Below are 26063 nucleotides of genomic sequence, written 5' to 3'. Positions count from 1 at the left end.
CTTTGATTTATTTTCTTGACTCAGCAGGTGGAAGTGTTCACTGCTTAATCATCTTATGTAAATCAAGCTTTCCCTCAAGGGCTAAATCCCTGAACCCTGAATAAAAAAATAATATGCATACATATACACTCCAAGCAAAAAGGAGTGTGATAACCAGGAATGACTCATTAGGATAGAACCAAAGCACAACCATTTCTAGTCGTTAATAGAACAGTTGTTTTGAAGAGATGTAAAAATATACTGTTGAAATTTGTTTTTGTTTCTGTAGCTTTATCAGGAATGCTCCTGCAGCGTCCAAGCCTCAGAGGGAGGGGGGGGGGGGGATACTGAGTGTGATTGACTGACATCTGAGCCGGCAGGGAGCAAGACTTCGACATGCAATGTAAACAGACCTGCTCCGTTAGCTGCAGCTTACAAGCCGTGTGACGGACAGAATCTATTTGGCAAACGCAGAGGAGAAAACCGTCACTCGGGATCGGAAAGGACAGCTCTTTGTGTTTGAAGGCAGGTTTTAAAGCTGATGAGCGGTCCAGCAATTCATTATGTCTAATGATGTTAGCGAGTGCACTTTCCCCTCCTGGACGACTGTTAATGGACACAAACGAGACAATCTGCACAACAGGTCGTGTGTTAAAAAGAGACACTGCTACTAAAAGGCTGATGTTTGTTGTTGTTTCATAACCACCGACTGATAGATGCACAGATGTGGGGCACTGTCATCAGACCAGAAATAACACTGTGAATGTCGGCCTCTTATGACCTAATCTTAAGCTACAGTACAGCTAAAGGCAGGATAGTAACTGAAGTAAACAGAGCAACACTTGCCCCTTACATTGATCACCACAAAGGCGCCCTCGGGTAAGGCCCTTAAACCTGCCCTCAATGGTTCCTTTGGAGCTGAACATTTAAAAAGTGTCCATCACAACGCCCCAAAGCCCAAGATGCCATTTTCAGCTGCCTGTGTGCATCCAACCAAGAGTCTAAAGCTCAAGGGTATTCACTTTACTATCACATGTGACAGAGAAGAGGAACTTCCTCTCTGTATAATATTTAGAATGTTTTCCAAAAATGACTTGGGTTAGGGTTACCAATCGGATTTGTTTTGCAATTTTCAAAAAGCCATTCTACAAGTAATGCAACTTGCACTTTGTAATCTAATCTGTGTAGTAGAGATAAGATAATGCAACAACTTGATAGTCGATAGGTAGTATGAGGATTCTCATGAATAAAAAATACCCAAACTTTAAATGCGGATTTGTTATACGGGACCTTCCTCTTTTTAATTTATAAATACTTTCATGCTTAATCATTAATTCTGATGCACAAGCAAATCAAAGTGATTCATCAAAGTGATGACTCAGCCTGACCCCCTGCGGTCATGATTAACTCCTGCATCTTTATAATTGGATGCAGAATATTTAGACATCACAAACATCGGAGAAGCGCTGCTCCTCTCACCTTGGTCAGGGCTTGGTCGGTCCTCTCGGGGGCGCCGCGGTACGCCTGGGCGATGTCACTGAGGGGGAGGGGCATGTACTGCAGGGTAAAGTTGCTGTTTAAGTGACGAGAGAAGGAAGAGAAAGGGGGGCGGAGAGAGTGATGATATTAAAGTTGCAATAATAAACTGGAAGGATTATGATGTTAACAAGAACAAACAGGAAACACCCAGGGCCTTTATAACTGTTTTCTCCAATTCCCTGATACGCAAATGCACCCACACACTCTTACACACACACACACAGACACACACACAGACACGTGAACACAAACTTCAAACCCACGATTGGCTGGCACACGCGTCAAAAGGCTGATGAAACAGTGTGTAATAGTAAACACTGTACAGAGATGGATATCTGCCTATCTTGTGAGTCTGAAAGTGATCCGTTATTTGTGTGTCTGTATTCTTTTTGATGAGTGTGTGTGTGTGTGGTGTTCATCTTACTGCTCGAGTGCTCTCGCCACATCTTGGAAGCCTGTCACTGTGGTATTGTTACGATCCCAGGCCACACTCCTGAGAGGGATCAAGCCGGCAGGGGGAGACGGGAACAGAGGAGAAGAACATGATCAGAAGCTTTTTAGAGCTCCCCCCCCACACACAGACACACACACACATACCCAACACACCAAACGCACATACATAAGACAAAATACAAATGATTGAACAACTGCCGTTCAAACCAATGAGCTTCTGTTACATCACAGTGCAGTTTGTCCACCTAACATACTCTCGCTCCTGTTTCTAACACATCTGTAATTTCCCGCCCCTTTTTCCCATTCATCCGTCCTCCTTCTCCTCCATCTCTCTCTCTCTCTCTCTCTCTTTCTCCATCCCGCGCTCTCTGCCCTAGAAATTCCATCAGCAAAACCAAAATCTCACTCCATAGGCGGTCTCCCTCTCGCAACCCATCATAACTTTCCCCCTCTTTCCTCCGTATCCAACCATTTCCCCCGTACCAGCCCTCCCATCCTACCCCCCGTCTCGCTGCTGTCCTCCTTTCCCCAACTCTTGCCCCCCCCCCCATCTCAGAGATTTTTCTCTCTACTCTGCTTTCATTCTCCAGCACTCTTCAAAAACATACATGTGTTTTCACACAATCTTTTCTCTTATTTTAGTGTTGTACAATATGGTGTTTGCCTGAAGGCCATTTCTTTCCACCCCTCCTCCGTGTTTTCTCTCCCTTCTAACGATTTTCTTCGCTATCCCTTCAACTTCTCAGTCTTACCTTCTTATCTTCTACATAGCTCACTTTCCCTTCGTCTTTGAAGCTCCGCATTGAACTCACTGTTATGCCTCTCAGCAACCTTTGTGTGTCCTCTCCTCAAAACATACCCAACACATTCATTTTCTCCAACCCTATTCTTTCATCTGTCCTTGTCTCAAAACCTCGTCTTTGCTTGTCCCACTCCTCTTCTGCTCTAATCTGCAAGGTAATCTCTCTTGTTCCCAGTAGTCTGGTTATTTTAAAAGTACAAACAGACACAAAGGCCCACATACACACACACACCTGAGTGTTGTGTTGATCTGCAGGGCTTTGCTGAGCATCTTGGCCCCGGAGTCCTCCAGGAGGTTGCCGCTCAGGTCCACCTTCCGCAGGCAGGCGTTGGAGCCCAGGGCGTTGACCAGCACGGTGCCACGCTGCCGGAGCCTCGAGTCCGACAGCGAGAGGGAGTGCAGGGCCTTAAGAGAGAGAGAGAGAGAGAGAGAGAGGGAACACAGAGGAAAAAAAGACAAAAGATGATTTGAGATTATTCCCTTTCAAGGGTGAAATTAATTTGGGCAGCAAATTGCCCAAACTGTCTTAATTTATTTAATTTAGTTAATTAGTCACAATCATCCAGATTTATTCGATTATAAGCAGGAATGTCATATTGTGATCTGTGATCTTATGAGTGGTAATCATGCTGATTATTACAAAATATGCAAAGAAATTGTGAACAGTAGTTTTCTGAAGTCCAGTAATACATTTAAACAATACATTAGTGTGGTTACAATAGTTTTAACTTAATGTGTAATAATCAGCAGCTTATTTGCAAATTCTTTCTTTTTTTTGTCAACTCGAGCTGTGTTTTTGCCAGTAGAACCCTGTTGAGTCTTAAAGCTGTAGGCCAATTTGCCACTTTTGCAATTCAGACACGTTCAAGTGAAAATCTGACAAATAACAACGACAACAACTTTACTACATGATAAGTTCATTACACTAACAATCGCCATGTGAGTAGAAGTTTGACTACATTTATTAATTCCTGAATATAATTGACAGTAGCTAAACGCATATTTTTAGCTGCAGAGTATCCATAACCAGTTTGTGTGGCAACATGCATAATAGGTTTAAAATAAGACTAAAGCTGTGTCCAAAATCCCCCACTCATTCACCTACCCCTACTTTACTATATATGGGGCCTTCTTTGTAGAGAACTATATAGTGAGCTCATCTGAAAATGAAAAGAAAAGTATCGGACACTACTCTGTGCAGATACGTCATTGTCGCGGGATTATGATGTAACATAACAATCCTGGGCAGGGATAAATCCAACAATCACATTTTAAATGTTTATTTTTTTTATTTGTTTGACTTAGTTTGTGCTGTGATGCGCTGCCCTGCTCGTATTTACATTTGAATTACAGGTCGGGCTACTGCTGCTTGCCACTCTCCTCTCGTCTCTCTGCCGCGAGTGCAATTGCATGAGGGTCTTTATTGCCCTGTTTGTGACCATGGGTCTACTTTTCACAATGAATTGTGGGAAACATTAAGTCCATGACAAAGTGTATAGGAATTTAAAAAAAAAACATTCTGACAGCACTACAAAATGGTGAACTCACCATACAGTGATTAGTGAGTGATTTTAGACACAGCCTTTAGCATTTTGAAAAATGTACACTTTCTAGGCAAGAGGGAGATATAAAGATTGATGCTACTCACGTTTACCGATACTAAATTTAAAGCCGGAGCTAGCATCTGGGTAGCTGAAGTTAAGATAAAGTCAAAAGAGCAAACTGCAACTTTTATACTTTGTACAACTTAAGCAACTGGAAAGGATTCCAGGATTGTTAAAGGAGGGTATACTCTGAATGAGTTTTTTCAGCCCGTCCAGCAAGGATTAACGTTGCTTGTTATGTAACAGTGATTTTTTAGACTACTCATCCATAGTTAGTTTCGAAATATAACTGTATTACAGTTTGCAAATATTTCTAAATAAATAACTTTACCAGATGTTATTATCATAATTTACAAGGTGCTGCTATTTCTCTGTCACCATCAGCATCCTCTCCGATGGGGAGGGGGGGTGTGGGGACGGAGCGCTTGTGGGAGGTAAACAGCACAGAGGTACGCAGATTGTCATGAAATGTCTGCTGATATTTTTTGTTTGTAGTTCACTTTGTGTTTGAATTGAGGCTGAATTTAATTGCGTTTTTCTTCAAATCCCTTGGTTAATCAGGCGGTCAGATAAAATGGCAGGTCATATTTTTTTTACAACCTGCCCTAATCAGCCTCTGATCGGCTTACTCTGATATTCTTATTCTAACTAACCAATCAAAAGCAGAGTAAGAAAGGATGGAAAGTAGCATAAGCATTAGGGTGATAGCTTCAGCTGTCCTAGGAAAACATTGGCCTGCAGCACACTATTAGATTTAGAAGCGATTTGGAAGCAGGTCTACGTTAATCTGATTGAAGAACAAGTGGTAGCGTATATACCCTGCACTACACTACTGCTTATAGTTGTAGCTTGGTGGATTTTGCTCTCTTTGGACCGAGCCAGGCTCACTCTCTCCCCATGTCTCCTGTCGTTTTGGTAAGTTAAGTGAGCTTAACATAATAAGCTTGAAACCTTCAAATGTATAGAGAAACCCAACAAATAAGTAACCCTTCTCAAGAAAGTGAATTTTCCAAAACATCAAACTACTCCTTTAAGAGGTCCCCCCCCCCCCCCCCCCCCCCACATCTTGTTTATGTATTTCTTTCAGCTGCTGGCACTTCTCATTTGCTCACTTTAATTTTAACAGCGTTCTGTGAGTCACAGTTGGGCACTGGATCAAAGCTCCCTGCAGGAGGAAGATGATTCTGATATGTGTGTCCTCGTCACACGGGTGAGCTAAAAGGGCGACCTCCGAGAGACTTGGTATAATCCCTTCAAACCTACACGTTCACGGTCATCCAAGCCTTTGCGAGTTGGTCGGCATCGCACACATCACTCCGTACTCGGCTCAGGAGCATAGTTGTGAGCTATCACCATCAACAGTGGTAAATAATTGAGTAAGCTGCGTGTCATGCTGGATTTGCCGAGTGGAGGGCAGAGGGAGCCTTGGGAGTCTCGCCAATAAACTGAGACCGTAATGATTCATTCGGCGGGACCCACAGACATCATGACATCACAGGCCCACAGACACTATGACTCGTGTGCATGTTGGCAACTCGTGTGCTGGGCAGGTGGGAGATTGAGCTGAAATGCCCATGAACGAGGACACAAGGATTTAAACGGTGACATGTGCGCGTTTGTGTGTGTGTGCACAGGGAATGCGTGTGTAGCGACAAATCGGTGAGGCGTGTGTAGGCGTGCATCTGTGAATAACGCCACAGAGGATTCTCGTGTTTGTGCGCATGTGGAATGAACACAATATGTTACATAATCCAACTCACACACTCTTCCTCTTGCACCAAATGAACTAGTTTCTGCAGGATGTCGTCCAACACCCTGCGGAGGCAGATAGAAACAGATAAAAACATTAGACATCAGTATCAATCTCTCGCTCTCCTGCCATCTGTACTGCGGGTTTCCCTCGTGGTCCCTACCTGCCCTTGATGTTGAAGTTCTTCCCCAGCATCAGGTGTTTGAGGGAGGGGTGCCTGGAGAATGCTGGGATGACAGCCAGCAAGTCGGCATCCAAACCTGTAAACAGCACAATGCACACATCACTAGAGTACTAGTGCAGTGCCAGCAAGGCTACAGTCCGCTGAGCTTAGTTATAAAAACACTTCCAGCTAGTTGTTCCATTACATCCTTGTAAGAACAAACCAAATGAGATAATGAGCATGAAATCTTTAAGAGAGTTGACACCTTGAACACAAAAAGACAAGTTATTAACTGATTAATTAAACTGGAACAAAAATCTGATTTTAACTTCATGAAAGTTACACCAGTGCCTCGCAGTTTAATTTGAAAGATGTTAACATTTCTGGCTCACAAAGCTCATTTTATCGTCTCATGGCCCGTTTTTGGAACAAACTCTTACTGCCCACTGAAATTCCAAAATACTCCCAATAACCCTCACTTCCACCCACTCGCACATTCAAAAGCTCTAGGATGAGGAACGAAGAGGAAAGTGGTTACCATGGCAAGATATTTCATGGACAAACACTGAAACGGCTTATTCAACAGAGGAAATCTGTTGTTTAATATTCTCACAATGCTCTAATTAGGGCCTGAGCGATGACTGGAGCAAGGATGCTATTGCTATTGTATCCCTCTTTGTTTGCCTAAACATGACCAAGATTAATATCAATCTGACATGCCATGCTATGGCTGATTGGCTCCAGCTAACCCTGTGACCTTCCAAGGATAAGTGGTGTAGATAATGGATGGATAAATGTTATAGATGAGTCATATTTACCATGGTGTGTCTCATCTTTACCAACATGATTAGAGTTTGTGTAAAGAAAACTATGAAGATGCATTTGGCTGGTGATACGTGGTTTCATTTTTAAGCCTTTAGAGCTTATCGTGCTGCAAGTCATTTTACACAAACGGACCGTTAGTCAGTGGGGGCAGGCTAGTGTGGTTTCAGTCCGAGGACGGAGCTAAACTCCACATCCTCACATAAAGTACAACTGGCAGCCTATGGCCAATAATATCTGTCCCACCAGTTTATTTAGATAAACAGATCTATAATGCTTTATATTAAGCAACTACAGAGCTTTTATTTTGAAATAACAACGATTTTGTCAGCTTTACAGACCTCATGAACAATGACGAAGCAAATTCAGTTTCATTTTATGAAAAACAATGACTATAAAATCTTCATTGCAGATAAACTAGGTAGAACAAACACAAAGCTTTCTAACTTTACTCTTCACCATACATGTTTCTTAAAAGCTCTGCACACAACATCCAGCACACAAACAATACAAAGTAACGGTATATTGCAAGAACTGTTTGAGGAGGAGTCACGTATGACACGTAATAATTCTGAAGTAGATTCCAGAGCATTATCACAGGGCAAGACAACAACAATTGCAAACAGGCAGATCTACTGCACTAGTTTTAAATAAATACAAACTAAAACAAAGACATTATCCAAGATTAAATCAAGGTTGAATCCATTTTCAATACCAGATGAGCTTGGTTCTTTTACAAATGCAGCTTGTCTTATCTCAGTGGAGGTATTAAAGGTAGATAAAAAGACTAAAAAAATGGCTGCAATGCTGCTTGCAGCTTTTATTTGAAATTAATTTCCATTGGTGTCAGTGATAAGAAGCTGTGACATGACAGAGGAGGAGGAGGGGAGCACCAGAGACTTGTTAATGGTTCTCCTTTGATCACACTAATAAAGAGATGAGATGGGAAACAAGGCACAGTCATCTCATCTGCTTTGTTTTTGTCAGTGGGTAGTGGTGAGCTGGATAAATGGTTAAAACAGGACAGCAGCAGTAATACATCCCAAGATACGCAATTGTTTGCATTGTTACCAGAATGAGAATTCGATGTAATGGTTAAGTATTGAATCTTTGTTGAGAGACAGTCATTTTTGATTTTCAAACTATAATGTAGGCTCAGATGGCACATTCATTATGGCAAGATATCTCATAACGAAGGACCTGTCTGTGTTTATATTCTACTCAAGTGAATTTACATTACTAGTTCCGAAAGAGCACTGCAATCGTAACCTGCACTGGTTGAATTTATTTCATGTATCGGTTGCTTGTTCACCATGGGGGAAACATAAGAAAATGAATGATCGAGATCTGTACAACAGAGGCCAAGATACTGTGATATTCTGTCTCTAGTATAGATCGAAATCCAAAACCAATGTATTCTATAAATCCCACAGTGCAGCTCAACAGGGTCGGTAATTAAACTCCAGGTGACTTGGGGCGAGAGGCAGGGTTCACTCTTGACAGGTCACCAGTTCATCACCGGGCCCCCACATAGAGACAAACAGCTATTCACACCGATGGACAATAAAGATTCTCCAATTAACCCAACAATCTGCAAGTTTTTGAACCGAGGAAAGTGAAGAAGTAGTAGAAAACATGCAAACTCCACATAGAAAGAAGCCTGGCTGAATCAACTTGAGACATCATGATCATTCAAATCTAATCAATTCATCCGTGAGTCCAACAGGTTTGTGCCAGATTTGGAAAAATGCTGTTGTGGCATTCTTAAGATAACATGTTCATGAAACAAGAAAGGGTTTTGCAAGGTCACTTTGACCTGAACCTTTTAGTTCAGCCACCAGTATCTTGAGTCTAAGGGAAAGTTTACTCCAAATTTAAAGAAATCCTTCAAGATGTTCTTGAAATATCTTGTTCACAAAAATGGGACAGACGGACAATCCTAAAACATAATGCCACCAGGCGGGCTGAGGCACAAAAATAAATGATTGCAACAGGAAACATCAACTATTCACTGGTTCCATTGTTTAAAAATGAACTTTAAGTGAAAAACTGAACGCGCTGGTGTCCCCACCATGATGCTCGCCATCAAAAGGGTTTTAATGAGACTGTACGGCAACAGACAGATCTAAGAGCATAAATGTGTGGGTGTGTTTCTTACCATTATCAGAGATGTCTAAAGTCACCACGCATGAAACTCGAGGAAACAGCTCCTGGATCACCCCGGCACCTGCTGACCTCAACTGTAGGTGGAAGACATGGAGAGGAGCGGAGCATTATGGGATAGCCACAAGCATTAATCTATGAAGTAGATGAGTAAATATATCCAGAGCAGCGCAGGCTAACAGAGCGTACCTCACAGCTGCTGATGTCCAGGTGTAAATCAGTGATATGAGGGTTATTGGACAGACCCAGGAACAGAGCCCTGAAGGAAAACACAGGCAGAGCAGGAGCGGAGAGAGAGAGAACGTGGGAGGAACGCAGAGAGAAGCAAACAGATTAATCGAGAAGCTGATAAGGAAGGAGGAGTGAGCAAAATGATAGAAGACAAGGAGAAACAAAGGGCAATTAATGGACAAAGGCGATGCGAGAACGATGGGGTGAAAAGAGCGAAAAAACAAGGATCAGTCCCACGTCAATCCAATCGCTGCTGTTCCTCCCTCCCTCTAACAACCTGAAAACCTCATCCTACCCCCCCTCGCTGCTCCACGTTCTCATCCGCACACCTCAAAGCTCTAAAGCCATATTAAAGGATTTAGGAAAAAAGTAGCTTAAGAGAAGATTCATAGCTCAAACAGAAATCTCCTGAAAAGAGGGTATTTATCCAAGAGACATGGTCATTTGCAGTGCATGCACACAGCCACAGGCCAAGCAGGGTGCAGCAGAAAAAAAACAACTAAAAAACTGTATTCGCACTTCAAGGCCTCTCTGGAAGTTGTTCACATGTAAGGGTTGTACAGCATGAGGAGGTAATGAGCAGAAGTGCAAGGTGGGGAGTCCACTCCTACATTTTGGCAGAGATCCATCGTTCAACAGAAAACCACCTTGATTGTTCGCAGTTTGCTTTGTTTTCTCAGCCTATTGATTGTGCTCGTTGGCTACGGAGGAGCAAACAGCGGGCTACCTACCTAACATAGAAACTGCAATCTAGCCCCACTCACACTTATCCCTGTAGGGACACTTTGTTTTGTTTGGCAGCTCACTGGGCTGGTTTAGTTACAGATCTCCTGAAGCTGCTCAGGATGAGGATGCAGACTCCTGCACAAAGACACATCAGCACAGTGCACACCGGGCCAATGTGGACACCTTCAAACTGTGTCCTCTGATGGAGGGCCAGTCCACTCACATGACAGGAAATGGCTCCGCTGGTGAGGAGAAACGTTTGAAACCTAATGCCAGCCTTGATGATTCAATATCACTGATGGATTTGGATACAAACTGCTCCCCATATGGTATCAGCTATTTTAGTAACCAAGCCTGAGACAATAAAAACATGAAGGATAACATCCCTGTGGGTGCTGAGTGGTTTGGCTCGTTCTGATGGTGGAGTGGACCACTGTCCTCTCTCTGTGATTGAACTGTGCATTAGGGGGAGATTGCAGGGAACATGAGAGTAATGCATCTAAATTCTTATAAGTGTCTCCACCCGCTGCTCTACACTAAAGCACCTTACAGCAACATGAGTGGATTCCGCTTTTGGACGAGTGGTGGCAAATGGTTGTTGAGGCTCAGAGAGAGGCAGTTTCTGTAAGAGCTGTTGGAAGCACACACACAAAAAAATATTTAAAAAAACTTCACCAGAACTTTAACATTATTCCAGATCTGTGAAATCCACAGATTGAGCAAATACAGCCGATGGATTATAATCTGAGGAGAAACACTGGCTCCAGGGTTGGAAATGAAGACATAGGTCTAGTTATCTAGTGTATTGGTCAATTTACAGTATTTAATTTCTTAGTTTGATTTTAAGTCACGTTAATTTTAATGATGAAAAAGTGCATTAAAAATAAAACAAAATGAGTGGAGACTAGCGGCACTCTATGATGCCATCTACCTGTGTCTGACCTGTAGCTGCTCTTGCTCTCACTGGGCCCTTTGGTGACAAAGAACTCAACTAGCCACTTCAGTTTAAAGTTATGAAGTCATAAAGCACAACAGCATGAAGCATAAAGTACACACATTGGCAGAGCGCCACGTACATTTACATTTCATAGATTTACGATTGAGCTTTCTCCTCACTGCAAATATTGATTTACGATATTCATTTAGAATAATTTATAATAAAGCATATAATTAAGTGTTTTAATTGCTTGACATCTTGAATATTTCTGATTTATTTATTTTACGTCTACTGTGTAAGATTCATTTTGGAAAGGCTGGGACACATATTGCAATAATATCTCAATCAAATAATATTTTAGCACCAAACATTCCTTTTTATATTCCTACAGAAATCCAATCAGTACTTTGATGCAATAATATACTTATGAATAGAATTATGTGACATTGCTGTGATGTTTCATGTCCTTATATTTCATTTATGATGCCGCTGCATAGGATATTGTTGTTCGAATTTATGATATTAGCTTGTCACTATATTTTATTTACACAGACTATAAAACAGAACATTGTTTTATTGAACATTTGGTGGATGGTCTGTATTTATACAAAGCTTTTCTAATTTTGATGACCACTCAAAATGTTTTACAGCATTCACACACACCCATCAAACAGTGAATCTATGTTAAGCTGTTTCTCATTAATCACTCCCATAGATGTCAGGCGCAATTTGGGGTTGAGTATCTTGCCCAAGGATGGAATGGAATAGCCGGAGATCGAAACCGCACATTTCTGTTTTTCCCCAGCGAGTTTGGATTTGATTTACATCTTTCTCATAAACCATCAGTATAATATTACATACACTATCTGATGTGTTTATTAGTGCATCCTCTTGGCTCTAATGCAGCTTATTAGGGCCAACTCAGTGTGTGTGCCGTGTCCAGGGGTTGTCCATATGAGGGGGAAGAGGTTCAGTTGCCAGTTGGCTGTCACACACGATGATGCACTGAAGGTTGAATACTATAGTCAGCATAAAAATGATTACATTAACACAACAGGAAACTCTACAGCTGAGGCGGCATTGGGGAAACACTGACAAAACACTTGGTTTACCAATTAAAAAGGGCACGTTAAATAGGGATGTACCAATTTATAGACTTTACTAAACATAAATAAAATGAAAACACAAATAAAGTCATATAGAATGCAATTAGAAAATAGATATATTGAATTACATATATACATTTCTGCATGGCCATAGATTACCTGTTTATAAATAAAACGACGTAGAAATTGATTGGTTATCATGATGTAACAGACTTTGGTTTACTAACAACTGAGATATGCAGAACCACATCTTCAAAACGTATTCCATTCACATGTCAAACCTTAGTTAACGGAACATTTTAATACTTATTGGCATTGCAGCCAAACTGAGTCTTCAGCTGACCTGTAGGGTTTCAAATGTCCCTTTAAATCCATGCAGGTGTGACAGTGACTCACCTCAGTGAATCTGGAGGGACTTTCATAGAAGCCAGGCTGACGTGGCTCAGGCTGAATGCTGAGCTGAAGAACTGGCGGAACGTTGGCAGAGAATCTCTGGATTTTCTGGAAAAGGACAGAAAAGAATAAAATAGAAAAGTTAAGAAATATGTATTAGAGTGGAAGGGAGAGGAGGACAGAGGGCGAGCGCTTAAGCCAGATCACCATCAGGCATTTAGACTGACAGGTAAAAAAAAGGGGGATAAAAGAATGATGGGAACAGATAAGACGGCGATCGAGACAAGGGAGAGGGTGACAGAAGGACGTGTAACGCTGATGGTGATTGACAGAAAGTTTTCCGCAGACAAGCCGAGAAGTGACAGAGGGGGAGCGGAGCGACGGGAACGAGGGAACGAGGGAGGAAAAGAAGTCTAAATCAGCCAGATGCTGGCTGTGACATTAAGGTCAGAGTTATATCAACCAGACACCATGAAAAGGTTGGCATTAATTACCACCACCAGTTAAAACGGTAACACTGACCAATTATCCAGCCATCTGCCTGGCATATAGAGAGCATTAGCCCAGCATCAGAGGAACTGCAGAGAATATGCTTGTGTGCATGTACAACATCCCTCTGAGTCATTGCACATAAGGGGAATATCCTCCGTGTTTGCAGGATGGGTGTAGTACACTGGTTCAGATCAGTGTTTAGAAGCTGTCTCAACAGCCAACCTGCCATTTCAGTCTCCACTGCACAAATAACTCGCCACAGGGGGGGATGAGGAGGAGGTCTGGAGCCCGCAGGAGAAAGTGATGAGAGGTGAGGAGGAGGAGGTGGAGGAGAGAGAGGGAGGATGAATTCATCTTCCAGACAGATGAAGTTTGTTTTACAGGAAAATATTATGTGCTACCTTTCCTTTCAGGCATCTGCTAAGTTGTTTACCTGTACAGCACAGAAGTCAGATTTAATACCATTTCCTACTGATTCACCCTCGTCTAGAGAAATGAGGAGTGATGTTTTCAATTGTACACTTTTCATGGAAATACACGCACACAAAACTGTATCATTTTCATTGTGAACAGGCTAACCATTAACCATGATTTGCAACTTAGCCCTAAACTTAGGCCCAGGCTTTGGTCCCCATATCTACTGGTACTGGCAAAGGTCCTAAGGATGTAACAAAACCAAGTGTGCCCACACACACACACACACACAATGTTTGGCATAATGGATTTCCTAGTCCCTTACTCTTTGAAGGTCATGTTAACATTCACCTGGTTCGTCTCACCTTACAGTTCCGGGGAAAGACCAACAACTGAATAATGGACCGGAAATCCCACTGCCCCACCTTTGTCTGTGGCTCTTTTAAACCATATTTTATTACATTACAATTATTTATTGTGATGGATGGGATTTTAATTGACCCATTCTGGTTTACAAAGTGTTTTATTTCCCCTTGTAGCACTCATCAGGGGACTGCTTTTTAACCCAAACCCAACACCTAACTAATCTTAACACTCAAAAAGCTCACAGCCTATTGAAAATATTGAGGAGCTGCAAAAATAACTTTACATTAAAGGATAATAAGCCCAGATTTTGGGTCTGATTCAGCCTTTCTGAAAATTGGGGGGGCGTGCGGATTTAATGCTGGTCTGGACAGATTATGTGGTGAACTGATCCTCTACTGGGAGTAGTTTAAAAAATGTAAGATAATCTTAAAGTCACAGACTAAATCACAATGCTGTAGGAGGTAAAGAAAAGCGATCCGGCGAATGAGCAGAAGAGAAGGAAGAGCCACTGAGTGCAAGCTGACTGGAAAACGTTACAGACTAAATAAATACTTGTGTCTAGAACCGTAACATGGCTGCCCACAGCGTAAATAAGACTTCTCTCTCCTGTACCAGGGGGACAAAAGAAAAGTAGGACAAACCTGTGTCCTTGGCAACAGCAGGAGAACCATGAATGTGTCCTGTTGTTTGTGCAACAAACAACAGGACACATTCACAGACACAACACACAAACAGGCACAACCAACTGAATGACTCTGGCTGTCAGCCTCCAAGTTTATTGTTATTCTTAAGTTATGTTTGATCACAAGTTTCTGTGAGTTCCCAAGTCACTAGAATTGCCACTCAGAAATTGTTTTTTAAAACGCTGTGTGTGGTACTACATCGTGACTCACAGATGGCACAGTGTGAGTTTTCTCAAAATTAAAAGATACAAAATTGGTTACATCTGTTGTTATGTCTGTATTCTCCCAAGATTTAAAGCAGTTAGTTTGGTGTGATGATGATGGAACTAGATTAAAAGTCGCCCAAGTCTCTAGAACTCATCCTGAAGGCAAAAAGGAAGGTTGCAACCTACTTTCATCAAAAAGTTTCGATATCATATACCCAGAGGAGGATATCTTTCTGCAATACTGAACTGAAACTTAAATAAAAAACACTGTAGGGGTCACTGGAATGAACTAGTTGGGAACTTTCTCTTTATCTGTATACTTCTGTGAGCGTTTAGTCACATGACTTTCATCTGCAGCAGAACTTCCTGATGTCATAAAAACTTCAATTTTTAAACCTAGTGCCTACATTACCATGGTAACCCTGCAGCTCCCTAAAGGAACAAGTAACGGAGCAAACAACAGAATCAAAATAGTTCAACATATCAAAACCTCGCCCAACAAGGTTTGGTGAATTCTGTTCATTGGGTGTGTCCACTACACACCACAGTTTAGTGTGTTGACGATTCATAACACTGCTGATAAGTTTTACATTGCAGAACTATTTTCATTAAAGTAAAATATTGAACTGTCTCACACCTATGTTGTAATGTCAAATTGTCAGTGCATTGGGCCTTACAGAAATATTTCAAATATGCCTAAAATTATCTTAAAATGTCACTTCACCTCTTTTCAGCAGTTTTATTTTAACTGTCTCTTCCTTCACCGTTGACACTTTGATGTGACTGCTGCTGTTTTTAAGACTTAAAACGCCGACTCTTCTTCAGCCGTATGTTTCCACTGACACCTGAACTACTTTCACTGTTTTAACTTCCAACTGACACTTTATTGTCAGTTCAATTCACTGAACTGACTCAGCTTCTGCAGCCTCAGTGCTTCCACACAGACATTTCAAAGGCTGCAAAAGCTCAGCACGATTGAGGACAATTAAACTGTCTTCAATATTTCAACAGCTATTTCTCAGAGTTATGGTGGCATGTGTCATTTTCTTTCAAAATAAAATCACACATCACACATTAGAGAGAAAGAAAAGCATAACCTCACTGGCTCTTACCATTTCCACTCATGTAAACCCAGGCTAAAAAGAGACATCACCAGCCTGTAGCAGCAGTGTGTGCAATTTCAGAAGATCATAACTAAAAAACCTCTCTACACTCTTCTCTCTAATCCAATTTTGTCCTGCGCCCATGTGCTTGGCACAGCTGTTTAATAGATATGAGCCCCGTAATGTGACTGGCAGAGTATAACATGACTAATCACTGAACCCCTCCAATTTCCTGTCCACTTTGTGCATATTGTACGGTAAGGAGGAGCTCTTATTGTCCTTGTGCATATGACCCGCCGAGTGTTATGATTGCACTGTGAAATGGCGATTAGCACTCGCCAAGCTTGTTTGTCACTTGACAACATTATCTACTGAAGTTTTTGGAGGGTGATGATTTCAAGCTCTTCATGTCTGCATACACTCATTTATTCCTTCTGCGATGCATCAATTTTTCTCTGTGATTATTCGATATGGGGGGGGGGGTGTAGGCTAAGGATTAAAACCTGAGTTCTTGCATGAGAGAAAGAACTGAATTGCATTCCACAACTGCAATTCAAACCCTGAGCTCTGTGGCAATAGCCCGCACACACGGTAGTGCAATAGCATAAGTGAGCATGCAGCAAAGAGCGCTGCACACATTTAAGTTGCAGTGTGTAGAATTTTGTGACATAAAGTGGTGAAGTTCTTTGTAGCAGATGAACACCCCTCACCTCACCCTCCCCTTCCAAACATGAAAGAGAACCTGTGGTAACCTTCAGTTTTCATAAAAATCAAAGGGTGTTTAGTTTGTCCAGTCTGGGCTACTACAGAAAACATAGCAGTCTCCATTTAAAGGACCCCCCCCCTAATGTAAATATAAAGTATTTCAATATAAAAAGGGCCATTACAGGGTAAATAAAACAACAATTTGTATAATTTAGATTAAACACACTAGTGAAAAAATCCCTTTGATTATTTTATATTCTATTTCTGTCAATACATCCCATTCCCCTAAATCTTACACACTGGACCTTTAAGTAAGACATCTGAGATCTCTTACTGTTATTTTTGATTAGTGTCAAATTTTTGTTTGATTTAAAAGCAGTGGCAAATTACAATACAGCAGGCCGCCACAGTCTAGAGTAGACAATTAATGTGAAACAGTGGCTATTCTTGACTGAGTTAAACGTCTTCCACGCAGCTCCAACATCCAACACTAAACTTGGATAAGAGATGCATGGAGCAAGAGGGTTGAGGGGTTAGGGCAGAGGAATCTTGTACATCTTTTACACCGACATCTGTGAACACTTAATCTGCTATAAAAAGTCAGTGGAAAAGGAGCTTATTAGAAAAGATAATGAGAGTTAAATATAATATATTTGATTATAATGGATAAGGCCATCAGTAAGAAAGCTATGGTGAGAGATGAATAAGGTCCAAGATTAGATAAGATTGAGGCGCATGCAGCTACAACCCCCCCTCATTGGTTTTGATGACCTCAGGGTTAGGGTGTGCTTTGTGTATCTATCTTTTCTACATGGGCTGCTCATTGTTTCTTGTGCACGTGTGCATGTGATTGGCTGAAGGGGGAGTGTGAGGCGGTTCGTTCCATATTCATAAAAGGCAGCCGGGCGGTTCTTATCAGCTCGGTTCAGCTTCGTTGTCACCGCAGCACAGAGGCCGTCTCACTGGCAGCACTGAGCCACCGTGCATTTAATACCAGAGGACCTGTGACCGGCGGGAGGTGGAATGAACTACCAACAGAGGGAGGGGAGGAGCAGGAAGATGTGAGGAGAAAGAGTGGTGGGGAGAAGATGATGAGGGGTGATAAGGAAAGAGGAGCAGCGAAATAGAGGTACAGGAGGAAGGTAGTTCCCGTCCATACCAATACGCCTAAAAAACTAACAACCCGAGACCACTCATTTACACGCATGGTAAACAGGAAGACATGCGTCACACTTGTGTCCTACACATGTAATCAGTTGCATCCTTGTAAAATGCAGAATTTAACTGCACAACAGCTGTTAGCAAAGATAACAGGGTCAGCAAAGCTTGAAATTGACCCGAACCAGAGCTGAGTGAGGAAAAAAGAAATGAAAAATAAAGGGGCAACAACAAGGGAGAGTGGAGGGTGGAAGTCACCAGTAAAAGGCAGTAGTAAAACTGGGAATCAATCAGTATTCCCATGCTACACTGGATTGAGGAAAAGAGAAGAGCTCCAGTAAGTGACAGAATTCATGTCATGTAAAAGGAGGAGGCAGGGAAGATAGGGGGAAAAGAGAAGAGGTGCAGGCAGACATGAAAAAAAAGTCAAAGATCAATAGAGAGATGCAGCCTGCAGAGAAACAAATGCAGTCGTGGGAGCCTTGAGAGCAGAACAATAACTCCTCTCAAAAATTAGTCCCATTTTTCTCTGTTATTCTGTAATGTAATATGCTGAGCAGGGAAGCTCATGGGCTCCTGGGGGACACGACATGATGCCAGCCAAAGCCGCTTCTGCCTGCTAGCTAGATCAACACAACCAAATATATATATATTTATTTATATATATAGCTTGTTAGCAATCAGAGAGGTGTATATTAAAGACGGATGGGAGTACACAGCAGAACAAATGAGGGGAGGGAGTGGTGCGTGCGTGCTAATTCTGTCAGTGAGGTCCAGGGCTTAACACTAATCTACAGCAGGAAACAAATGATGTTTGCTCTGTGAGTCGCCTTCTGACTGGAACTCCTCCAGAGCTGTTTGGCTGAGTCAGAGCAGGAAAACAAATGTGTTTGTGCTTTAAAGAAAAAAAGGAAAACCTTAACAGGGATTTACGCAGTGAGGTTGAAGTCCCACCTGTGAGAGAAGGCGTTCTTGGAAAGGTTCAAGTAGGAGAGGTCAGCGCAGCAGCCCCGCAGCAGAGCCCCGAACAACTGGTGGAGAAACAGAAAGACAAATGACTCGTGTTACAGCGACTGTGAACATGTCGGCCATGAGGCTGCACAAATGGAGATAGCACAGATTGACACAAATACACTCTGAACAAAAATCCAGGTCACAATGGGATGTTGGTGTGAGTAAAATCAGGGTGAAAATATAGACTGCATAAAAACTGTGTTTGCAATTTGTCTCAGGATAGATTTTTTCATTTTTGTGACGTATGGTCGGGGTCAGCTCAGGAGGCAAAGCGGTTGTCTAGCAATCATAAGTTTCCTGTTCCAATCCGAGGCTCCTCCACACAGATGTGTCCTCGGCTGCAGCTGGTGCTGCGTCATCTGTGTGTGAATGTGTGTGTGTGATTAGGAGATTGAGACATTAATTGTAAAGCGTTCAGCTTGGTCGATAGAGCAGAAAAGTGCTGTATAAAATTCAGTCCAATTACTTTTTACAATTTCTCAGAAATTTGGCCCCATCTGGAATGAATGTCATGAATTCTCCAATATGGGTTTCTATCAGTGATTGAACGGACACATATGTTGCTGCTGAAGATCGGCTGTGAGTACAGAGGAAGACGCCACATTACTGCTCCTGTGTGTGGACGTGAGAAGAGCACTAAACATCCCAGTGCTACAGTTTCACTGGGAAACAGTGATAGAAGAATTTGGCTCAGGTTTGACTTTGTGCTTGCACACAGCAAAGATGATCCCAGAGTGTGAACACAAAGACAATGACTTTAAGTAAACCAGTGCCAGGCAACCATTCTGGCTTATGAGAACAGAAACTCAGTCTCTAGCTCAGGCCCATGTCCCGATTCAGATGACTTCAGTTGAATTTCCCTTCAAACTTCTCAAATGGTTTCATGTAATAACTAATCGATGCACAAAGAAGAAATATCAGCCAATATTTCCCACAATAAAACCTGAGAGAGCATCCAAAGCATTAGTATAGAACCTTCTTTTCTACCAGACGATTCATGTAATGACCCTTATTTTGGCAACCAAAGGACTAAACATCCCTAAACAGAAGTAAAAATGGTTCAAAACTTTTTACAGACATTTGGCTGCAAATACTTGATGTACTGAAGCTAGGGTAAGTAATTATGGAAAAGCAAGAGCAGGCTACACTTTGAGTTATGCAAACGATACATCCCACCTCCTCCCATCATCCCTGTCTTCAAAGCTACGCCACCAAAAACACATGAACGCACACTGACCAACAACTTAGAGAAGCTGACTTTTCCATGACACGCTAACTTCCTGCTATCGTCTCTGCTTCAGTGGTTGGTGTGTCTTTGGATTGTGACGGCTCTGGTCATGTGCAGTGGGAGCATGGGCAGCGTGCGTCCAGGCTACATCAGTGTTTATTACGGTCGAGCAAGGGCCAAAGCAGCTGCCTTTCCCCCCCAGGCAACTTTATTTGTTGATGGCTATCGGGACATGAAGAGGTATTCAACATATAAGATTAAAAGTGTTACAGAAAGAAACTACCAACCCATTTTGGGTTGTAAGTCACTGGGTCACTTTTCATGAGTTATTAGCAGTTCCAGCTAGGAGTAACTTCTTCTCCAAACATTACAGGTTTATTAGAGCCTCCTTCTGGCCTGCACAATGAATCACGCCCCTGCTCCTCTTAGGAACCTTCAGAGGGTCCCTGACCCCTAGGAGCCAATGGACCTAACATCCTGTGTGTTAAAGTAGTACAACTAGTGCTTAATCCTGAAAGTGAGTCCTTTCACTTTATAAAGTGTAAAATTTGAATGATGGAATTTTGGTGATGTGTCTTTGCAATAAAAATGTCCCAGTGAATATCTTTGTAGGTTTTCAAACTTTTTTTACTTAAAAAAATATTAATTTCCGTAGCTAGTCAAGTACTGTGTAGAGAAATGAAATGTGAAAATGAAATGTGAAAATGAAATGTGAAAACGAAGTGTAAAAATGAAATGTGAAAATGAAATGTGAAAATGAAATGTAAAAATGAAATGTGAAAATGAAATGTGAAAATGAAATGTGAAAATGAAATGTGAAAATGAAATGTGAAAATGAAATTAAGTGTTCTCACCTCTGGCAGTTTGACTTTAAATGTTTGTATTTCCCTGCACACTAGGAAATCAATTAAAGCCCAGGTTGAATCATTGATTTACTCCTGACTTTAAACTCAACGAATTGTGTCCTAATTGTAGCTTGGAGTGTTTCCAATATTCATGGACGCACAGAATGTTTAGCTAAATTTTGTTCTTTAACTTTTCCGACAAATGTTTAAATGAAGTTTTGAAAGAACGGTTAAAAGCTGTTGCAAACCATTCTAAACTTCTGGAAGTCCCTTTTCTTCAATCTATATGCTAATTTAATCCATAAAATATAAAACAAATCACGATTTGGGTTAATTGAAACCTTTAAAGACCAGTTGCTTATTTTTGTGAAATTTTTCTAGGTCCATGTCCATTAAGGGGTTAATGGCCTCTAGCTCTGACTGCAACACGGCAGGAAGACACTGCTTTTCAAAGCGTGTACGTTAAGTGGTCGTCTGTTAGAAGTCCACTAAATCCCGAGAGCAGGACCCAAATGGACAATAAGACGTGTAATTGTGTTACACTGAATCAAAGTCTAGCTCAGCCCATACCAGGAAAAACTGAATGACTTACAGCTCCTTGATTTGTTTTATTGATCATCAATCAAATGTCTAGTTTTCTACACAAAAAAAATCAAACATGCTGACAATTTACAGCAGTATGGCAATTCATCTATTGATCCGTTTCAAGGTGTTTACAAAATTTAACTTGTGAAGACTTCAAAATACAGAGATCAGGGAATTATAGGGATCAATGTCTGGGAACGTCTGAAACAATCTTGAAATAGAGGATAAAATCCAGTATGTGTCCTTGTTAGGCAGGAGAGCGCTCTAAGCAAATATGATCAGCATCAAAAACCCAATTTCTTGTGAGACTTCGGGCAGCATCTCATCAGTCGCGAGAGGTTAAACTATCAGACAAATCCATTTTTCCCAGGCACTGCGATCCATCACCCAAAGTGACTAATCGACCGCCGTGGGTACGTCAGCGCAGATTAAAAAAGGAACTTATTAATAATTCAATCTCATAGGCCAACACTTAAAAAGACAAATTTCTCCTAAGACAGTTTTTCTTTAAAGGACAAATGGTAATGAATGAAAACAGGACGTGGAACAGCTGTCACTGAGACGCTCTCCCCGTCTCCAGGGAATTTTAAAAACAGATAAGACAAAAGTTTGGAAACTTGCAGATAACACTGAGCAGATGTGACTTCCATTCATGCATATAATTCTATTCAAAATTCTGTGTCCCACGTTAACAGGAGGGAGGAGGTAGTTTCACAGGTTGGAGGGTTCCTCCATGAAACCGACAAGCTCCCAGTTTTTCAGTGTTAAAAGAATAAAGTGCAGGGAGGAGCCATTGATAGAAGAGGATTCAACATCCTTTTATCAAGTATCAGAAGAACGACACGAAAGCTCCATTACAAGTTTATTTCTCCTCTCAAAATCCTTTTTACTGTAAGTACACAAGCATTCAGCCTCACTGTTTACGCTGTTATTCAGCAACTGCTTATGCAAACCGAACATTCCCTTCTGCTGCGAGTTCACTCTCTGGCGTCTGTTTGTTTGTGAAGCATTCAAGACATGCAGTGTGTGTTTGTCGTTGTGGTTAATACAGACAGCTTTAAAAGCGCACTTTATTTATTAAATTATCTTTCATACAAACTAGTGCCTACATTGTTCAACAATAAAGAATGAGGCAGGTTGCAGCACCAGATTTGTACCTCTGCTAAGAAGGAGGTCCATTTGTCTGTTGGTTCGGTTGTATTGATTGTAAGCTTTGTAAGAATCATACAAAAACTACTGAATGGATAACCCCAAAACTTGGTAGAAGGATGCAGCATGCGTCAGAGCAGAAGCCTTCAGAAAAAACTGGCACATTTAGGGAACTGATATTTATGAGTGTATAAAATCTGTAGGAGCTTGATTGAACTTAAGGAGAATGTTGAGCCTTGGCAGCTCTACTGAGTGCCATTCTAGTTAAATAAATTTAACTTTTGTTCTGCTGAATTTATTCTGAGAAAATCTTGACACAACTTGTGATGAAGACACGTTGAAATATTTGAATAATTTATTTCTTCAGTTTTTAAAATGTATACATATCTTTTCTATCATGTTGTCCAGCACTGAAGTTTTACATTGCAGCTTACTGAATAAAGTTTGCCTCACGCTTCCCTACCAAATCAAAAATTTGAAAGACCATCTTTTGAATCAAGTTTTTGTTTTGACTGCTCTGAGCTTCTGTAGAGAAATGGCAGTGGAACATGCCAGCCTCTGCTCCAGATAACCCTGACGATGATTCTTCATTTCTATCAATTCAAAAAGACTGAGCAGAGTAGATCTCCAACTTCTCTCTAGCGGAGGAGGAAAAAATGAAAAAAAGTATATTTATGACCGTTTTAGCCAACTTGCACATCCCTTCTGTGCTTTCGGCCCTCAGCAGCAACGCAACACTGACGAAGCAGCCAACACCAAAACCCTGACCTTCCATTTAGTCTGCACTTTTCACAAACTCTACTTCTTCATGTTACTCTTAGCGTCATTGTGTATATTCACAGTGAAGCAGGCAAAGTGTCATCTCAGCAGTAACCAGCAGGGGCAGACACATTCAAGAGTGGGGTCAGTGAGCTCCTTGAAAGCGAAAAGCTCTGTCATCCCTTCAGCTGGTTGCGTCTCTGCTAATGTGGCGAGACACTGTTTTGTCACAGTGGCAGACGCTGTTTAAATTTAGATGCAGCAACAACACAGACAAAATTCAAACCTTCTGAAGTGACAAAGATATGAACCAGTACATGAAACAATGGCTCCTGTGTGCTATTCATACACTGTATCATTTGTATAATTCATAAGCGGACATCTGTATTGTAGTGCTCTCTAAGAGCTTCTACCATCACTAAAGGCATTAGCACACGGAAGAGCTCCAAGAACAACTGGGCGTGAGGCAACTGAGGCAACAGTGTTTTTACATGGTGGGTGATTCATATTCAGGACGGTACCCCTTCCTGGTGCTTGGCCTGAATTCCATCTGCAAGATGAGATCAGGCAGAGATGGGAGGATAGCCACTGTAACAAACGGCAAGTACTTACCGAGTCCACGGTGCAGTCCGTCCCAGACAGGTCCAGATGAACCAGGCAGTTGGGCTGCGCCAGGAACAGGTACAGGTTCTGCACAGGAGAAACAGGAGCGTTGTTTTACAGAAGGAAAACATGACATGCACCTACAGACAGTACTTTGCAAAAGTTTCAGGCACTTTTTGATATTTATATTCTTCACTCTACATTATGCAACACCATCAGGGAGGCGTCTGATCAGTCCCCAGCTCATCCTGCATCACACGAGCCCGATTCATAGAGAACTTTCTTCAGCGACAAGAAGAACAATGTAACTGTTGCCACTGTATTGCTTTATGTTGTAAAGGTTTTCTAATGTTTATTTTGTTTCTTGTATATAGCATTATTGTGACATTAGAGTAAAGGCTTTTATTTTGAAGCCTTGGCTGAGCTGCTTGTAAGAGGCGGAGCTTCCTGGGAGAGGGAGAGAGCCAGAGAAGGAAGCAGAGGTGGTGACACACAGGGAAGCAAGCTGAGGTGGTCCCACACATGTTTAAGACTTCTTAGAAGTTAAGAAGATTCCTTTTCAGTGCATGCAGCCAACGAGGTATTTTTGTCTGTTTGTCATTTACTTTAAGTTTGATTGTAATCATTGATACTGTGTTGTTAACTGTCTAACGTTGTATGTTATGTGTTTGTTACCGTGTATTACCCAGTTTTCACGGTTTGATGTGGAGAACAAGTCTTCATTAAAGACCCGTAGAAGAAAACCATTTGCTGTCTGACTGTGCTTGGGAGGGAGTCACAGTGAAAACTCGGACTGTTCGTCGACGCAAGTGGACGAAGCAGCAAGTCTCAAGCTAGGCGAGCTAATCTCCACGTGGTGGCTACGGTGCTTGGAACAATCGTGCAGATGAGTCGAAATCACAGACTTTCACACAGTTGAAGACGCACACACACATGCTGATTGAGCAATTGTTTGAAAGCAAATCCATAAGAACTTATGCACTAATAAGAGTGGGCTAAGAAGAGGGCTTTGCTAAAGTTTTGCTTAAAGGTTTCTGTGTATGCTAAAAATTGAAGAACTGTTGTGTGAGTGATGAATGCAACTTATTTGCTTATTATACAAGTATAACTGAATCTTGCCATTTACTTTACAGCCAGTCAATTTAAAGTGTGTTTTGTTGTTATACTAAGTGAAGGCTATTTTCCATTTGATGTTTAAGTTCTCAATAAGTGTTCCAAGGGAACCGAGATTTAATTTATACATCTTCTAAGTGCAGTTACTGCTATTGATAATCATAGCTTATGATAATATTTTCATTTTAAATATTAAAACACTGCAGATACACAAATTTAATACAGATTTGAGTAAGCTTTAGTAATTCATCCAGACATTTATTATACTCCAGAGTTCTTTTATTTACAATTTACACGTAAGCTAGGGTAAGCTATTCAAGACCCTTCAATAATGGCAGAGCCTAGTCAGTCCTTAACCCAGGTAAGGGATAATGTTAGGGATAGTGAAAATGAGCTGGCTGAAGATCAAGTTAGAGACACTGAAGCCCAACCAGAGGAAGTGCCTCAGCCAAGACGCAGTGAACGGATCCGTAATCTAACAGAGAAAGACAAAGAAATGCAAGACGATAAAATTAAACTACTGCAACAAAGATTTAACTACATTTATCGAAAATGGAGAACACAAGTTAAATCCGCTAAGCAGCCATTATCACAATCATCAGAGCCATTAGCAGACAGTCTGCTTCATGATATCATCGGTGACACCAGAGGCCTTTGTGCAGACGTCCAGAGTGTTTATGAAGAGCTGCGCGGAGTCACAACACCAGACCATGACATGCGTCGAAGAGTGGATCGGTGTGTAGAGATTTCTAACTTCGTCGTGTCCAAAGCCTCAAGTCGTCTGAGTGGGAAGACGCCAGAGAGAGAAGAACAAGATTGGCCAAATGCAAGCTCTCTTTGGAACTCAAGCACGAGTGAATCAAGAAGCAGCTCCTCTATCTCAAAGAGCGCCTCAGAGCATTCAAACAGGTCTTCTGTGAAACATCAAGAAGCTGCCGCCGACGCTGCTGCAAGCCAAGCTGTTCTGGAAGT

At 41.6% G+C, this 26063-nt stretch overlaps 1 protein-coding gene across 1 annotated transcript in view; it reads right to left on the bottom strand.

Annotated features, from left to right (window-relative positions):
* carmil3 (capping protein regulator and myosin 1 linker 3) overlaps positions 1 to 26063 on the bottom strand; it is a 98504-nt gene that overhangs the window by 20257 nt on the left and 52184 nt on the right. The window contains exons 14-23 of the mRNA XM_061084852.1: positions 23988 to 24065; positions 18750 to 18826; positions 12672 to 12776; positions 9465 to 9534; positions 9271 to 9352; positions 6291 to 6387; positions 6138 to 6192; positions 3006 to 3178; positions 1943 to 2011; positions 1459 to 1552 (exon numbers count right to left, since the gene is read on the bottom strand). Of these exons, the coding sequence (XP_060940835.1) occupies positions 1459 to 1552; positions 1943 to 2011; positions 3006 to 3178; positions 6138 to 6192; positions 6291 to 6387; positions 9271 to 9352; positions 9465 to 9534; positions 12672 to 12776; positions 18750 to 18826; positions 23988 to 24065 (900 nt within the window). The remainder of the gene's footprint in view (positions 1 to 1458; positions 1553 to 1942; positions 2012 to 3005; positions 3179 to 6137; positions 6193 to 6290; positions 6388 to 9270; positions 9353 to 9464; positions 9535 to 12671; positions 12777 to 18749; positions 18827 to 23987; positions 24066 to 26063) is intronic.

Source organism: Limanda limanda, chromosome 13, assembly GCF_963576545.1.
Source record: "Limanda limanda chromosome 13, fLimLim1.1, whole genome shotgun sequence".
Classification (NCBI taxonomy): domain Eukaryota; kingdom Metazoa; phylum Chordata; class Actinopteri; order Pleuronectiformes; family Pleuronectidae; genus Limanda; species Limanda limanda.
Note: the sequence above shows the minus strand (reverse complement) of the source record. Positions and strands in the feature narration are given on the sequence as shown.